Here is a 3,926-nt window from a genome sequence, read left to right on the forward strand (position 1 = left end):
AAAAGACACCCACTGTCTGGTTATTATGAAGTGAGACTGTCTTATGCCCTGTACACACGTTCCGATTATTGGACCACAAAAGTCGCTTTCGGACAGATCGTTCGATAATCCGATCGTTAGTTCGCAGCTTTAGCTGATCACGACAGTCTGTCCAACCAAACCCGAAGGGCCAAACAGGAAAACTTTGGTCGGACGACAGCCCGACAATCGTGTAATCAGTACAGTATGTGTCCAATAAAAGCCATTCGACAAACACCACGCATGTTCGGAAACACAAAAATAAACCAGAAGGACATCACGTATTTGACATCATTTAAAATACGTAGCTATGCACAGCGGAGGATTTTTCCAGAATCGTACGACAAAAATCTTACACACATTTTGCACTGTTGCATTCGATCTTAGTTGTATGCAACAAAATGTGAACGATCTGTCTTACGATAATCGGAACGTGTGTGCGGGGCATTGGTGTTCGAGTGCACCTGGGGCAAATCAACGGGACCTGTCAGGGGTCTGGGCTACAATAAAATGACCCCAAACATCATATGACTGGTCCTGGAGACACCTGCAACAAAAAGTTGTGTATACAAAATAAAAAAAACGCGAGCTGGGTAAAAAAGCGAATGTCTTAGCAAATAAAAAATAAAAATAAAAACAAGTTTAGCACATCTTTTTCACCTTTATCACCGAAAGTGAAAGAAAATCCCAAGAACAGGAGCTGGGAGTAAATCTTCCAATGGGGGACACAAATTTTGGTGATTCCTTCACGTTTGAGGGCTTTCCCCTCACTTCCTGTGTTGTTTATGGGACAGGAAGTGAAGAGAAATCTAAATGGCACACAGTCTTCCTTACTCTATCTAAAATAAAAAAAAATAAAAAAACATTTTAGCTCTTTTTTAATGAAATCTGTTGGGAAGCTTCCAAAATGTTGTAGTGTGTAGGCAGCATTACAAAATTGTTACCAACCGGTGACAGGTTCTCTACCAGTGACAGGTTCTCCACCGGTGACAGGTTCTCTACCGGTGACAGGTTCTCCGCCGGTGACAGGTTCTCCGACGGTGACAGGTTCTCTACCGGTGACAGGTTCTCCGACGGTGACAGGTTCTCTACCGGTGACAGGTTCTCCGCCGGAGACAGGTTCTCTATCGGTGACAGGTTCTCCACCGGTGACAGGTTCTCCACCGGTGAAAGGTTCTCTACTGGTAACAGGTTCTCCACCGGTGACAGGTTCTCCGCCGGTGACAGGTTCTCTACCAGTGACAGGTTCTCCACCGGTGACAGGTTCTCTACTGGTGACAGGTTCTCCACCGGTGACAGGTTCTCTACTGGTCACAGGATCTCCACCAGTGGCAGGTTCTCTACAGGTGACAGGTTCTCCACCGGTGACAGGTTCTCCGCCGGTGACAGGTTCTCCACCGGTGACAGGTTCTCCACCAGTGACAGGTTCTCTACTGGTGACAGGTTCTCCACCGGTGACAGGTTCTCTACTGGTGACAGGTTCTCTGCCAGTGACAGGTTCTCTACCGGTGACAGGTTCTCCGCGGGAGACAGGTTCTCTACCGGGGACAGGTTCTCCACCGGTGACAGGTTCTCTACCGGTGACAGGTTCTCCACCGGTGACAGGTTCTCTACTGGTGACAGGTTCTCCACCGGTGACAGGTTCTCTACTGGTGACAGGTTCTCCGCCGGTGACAGGTTCTCTACTGGTGACAGGTTCTCCACCAGTGACAGGTTCTCTACCGTGACAGGTTCTCCACCGGTGACAGGTTCTCTACCAGTGACAGGTTCTCCACCGGTGACAGGTTCTCTACTGGTGACAGGTTCTCTACTGGTGACAGGTTCTCCGCCGGTGACAGGTTCTCTACCGGTGACAGGTTCTCCACCGGTGACAGGTTCTCTACCAGTGACAGGTTCTCTACCGGTGACAGGTTCTCCCGGTGACAGGTTCTCTACCGGTGACAGGTTCTCCCCCGGTGACAGGTTCTCTACTGGTGACAGGTTCTCCGCCGGTGACAGGTTCTCTACTGGTGACAGGTTCTCCGCCAGTGACAGGTTCTCTACCGGTAACAGGTTCTCCACTGGTGACAGGTTCTCTACCAGTGACAGGTTCTCCACCGGTGACAGGTTCTCTACTGGTGACAGGTTCTCCACTGGTGACAGGTTCTCTACCGGTGACAGGTTCTCTACTGGTGACAGGTTCTCCACTGGTGACAGGTTCTCTACTGGTGACAGGTTCTCCACTGGTGACAGGTTCTCTACCAGTGACAGGTTCCCTTTATTGAGTGGTATGACCTGAGGCCGTATTGCATCAAGGCAACTGGAGAGCACCTATTAAAACAATGGCTGCACAGTGAAGAGGTTATTATGTCTTATCGGGTTGTCTGGGAAACAGAGCAAACGATTGGCTTGGTGGATTGTCCCCTGTCAACAAACACTTATGGTCCCGTTCACTCCTCTGATGACCAGATGGCGGTGTATGAGCACCAATAGCAAAAATAAACTTCAGTCACTTAATGCCCAGCCTTTATTTGTTCGTTTTTTAACTCCTGCCGCAAAAGGTTAAAGATTACCGAGATAGCCGGCAATAAATGTGTATCAGTCTGCGACTTTTGACCGAGAGCCATAACTGGGCTCTGGTATGCCTTAAATGTACATTATCTGAAGTGACGGGACCCGGGTCAGGGCTTGTTTGTAATGTACATTGACTGTTTTATAGATCCGAGAATTGTAAACGTGACGTTCCCTTGCCTTCTCTCCAGGCAGTGAAATCAAAAGGAGTCTGCAGTTGACACATACACTATATTACCAAAAGTACTGGGACGCCTGTTTTTACATGGACTTTAATGGCATCCCAGTCTTAGCCCCTGTACACACGGTCAGAGATTTCGACAACCAAATCCGTTGGATTTTGTCCGTTGGATTTTGTCCGTCGAATTTTGTCCGAAACTGTTGCATACACACGGTCGGACTAAGTTGTCGAAAAATCCGATCTTTCAGAACGTGATGACGTAATTTCGTTATGATGGGACTACATTCAGGCTAGTAGCCAATAGCTTTGATGTAGGAATTTGATCTGAGCATGCGTGGCACTTGGTCCGATCAAAATTCTCTACACATGATCGGAGTATGTCCGATCAGACCAGTTGGTCGGGAAATATTTCCAAGAAGTTGGAAAATTGGGTCCGACGGATATTCCAATGGAATCAGTCCGATGCATACCACACACAGTCGGATTATCCGACAACACGGTCCGATAGGACACATTCCGACGGATTCTCCAACCGTGTGTACAAGGGCTTAGTCCGTAGAGTTCACTATTGAGTTGGCCCACCCTTTGCAGCTATAACAGCTTCACCTCTTCTGGGAAGGCCGTCCACAAGGTTTAGGAGTGTGTCTATGGGAATGTTTGACCATTCTTCCAGAAGCTCGTTTGTGAGTTCAGGCACTGATGTGGATGAGAAGGCCTGGTTCGTAGTCTCTGCTCTAATACATCCGAAAAGTGTTTTTTGTGGTTGAGGTCAGGACTCTTTGCAGGCCAGTCAAGTTCCTCGACCCCAAACTCGCTCGTCCATGTCTTTATGTACTTTGCTTTGTGTGCCGGACCAAATCATTTGATGCAGGGGCACTATGGTGTGGGGTTGTTTTTCAGGGGTTGGGCTTGGATCCTTAGTTCCAGTGAAGGGAACTCTTAAGACGTCAGCATACCAAGACATTTTGGACAATTTCATGTTCCCAACTTTGTTGGAACAGTTTGGGGATGGCCCCTTCCTGTTTCAACATAGGCCCATGGGATGGCCCACCAGTAACATGAGCCTACAGAAAGAGAGAGCACTGATAAACAACAAATCTGCAGTCATGTTGCCCCGGCTGCACCATATTGCCAAGTTGGCTCCAGTGTTGGCTCTAGTGATGATGAGGATGGAGGA

At 48.3% G+C, this 3,926-nt stretch overlaps 1 protein-coding gene across 1 annotated transcript; it reads right to left on the bottom strand.

The window, feature by feature from the left end:
- Positions 1–839: 839 nt before the first annotated feature.
- LOC143943405 (uncharacterized) lies at positions 840–2,624 on the bottom strand. The gene is given in 3 exon segments (XM_077465133.1): positions 840–1,740; positions 1,743–2,328; positions 2,571–2,624. Coding segments are annotated over 3 exon segments (1,422 nt in total). The 3' UTR covers positions 840–958.
- Positions 2,625–3,926: the final 1,302 nt, after the last annotated feature.

The sequence above is a fragment of the Lithobates pipiens genome, unplaced genomic scaffold (genome assembly GCF_037356315.1).
Source record: "Lithobates pipiens isolate NorthernLeopardFrog02 unplaced genomic scaffold, aLitPip1_a1.2 Scaffold_30, whole genome shotgun sequence".
Taxonomy (NCBI): domain Eukaryota; kingdom Metazoa; phylum Chordata; class Amphibia; order Anura; family Ranidae; genus Lithobates; species Lithobates pipiens.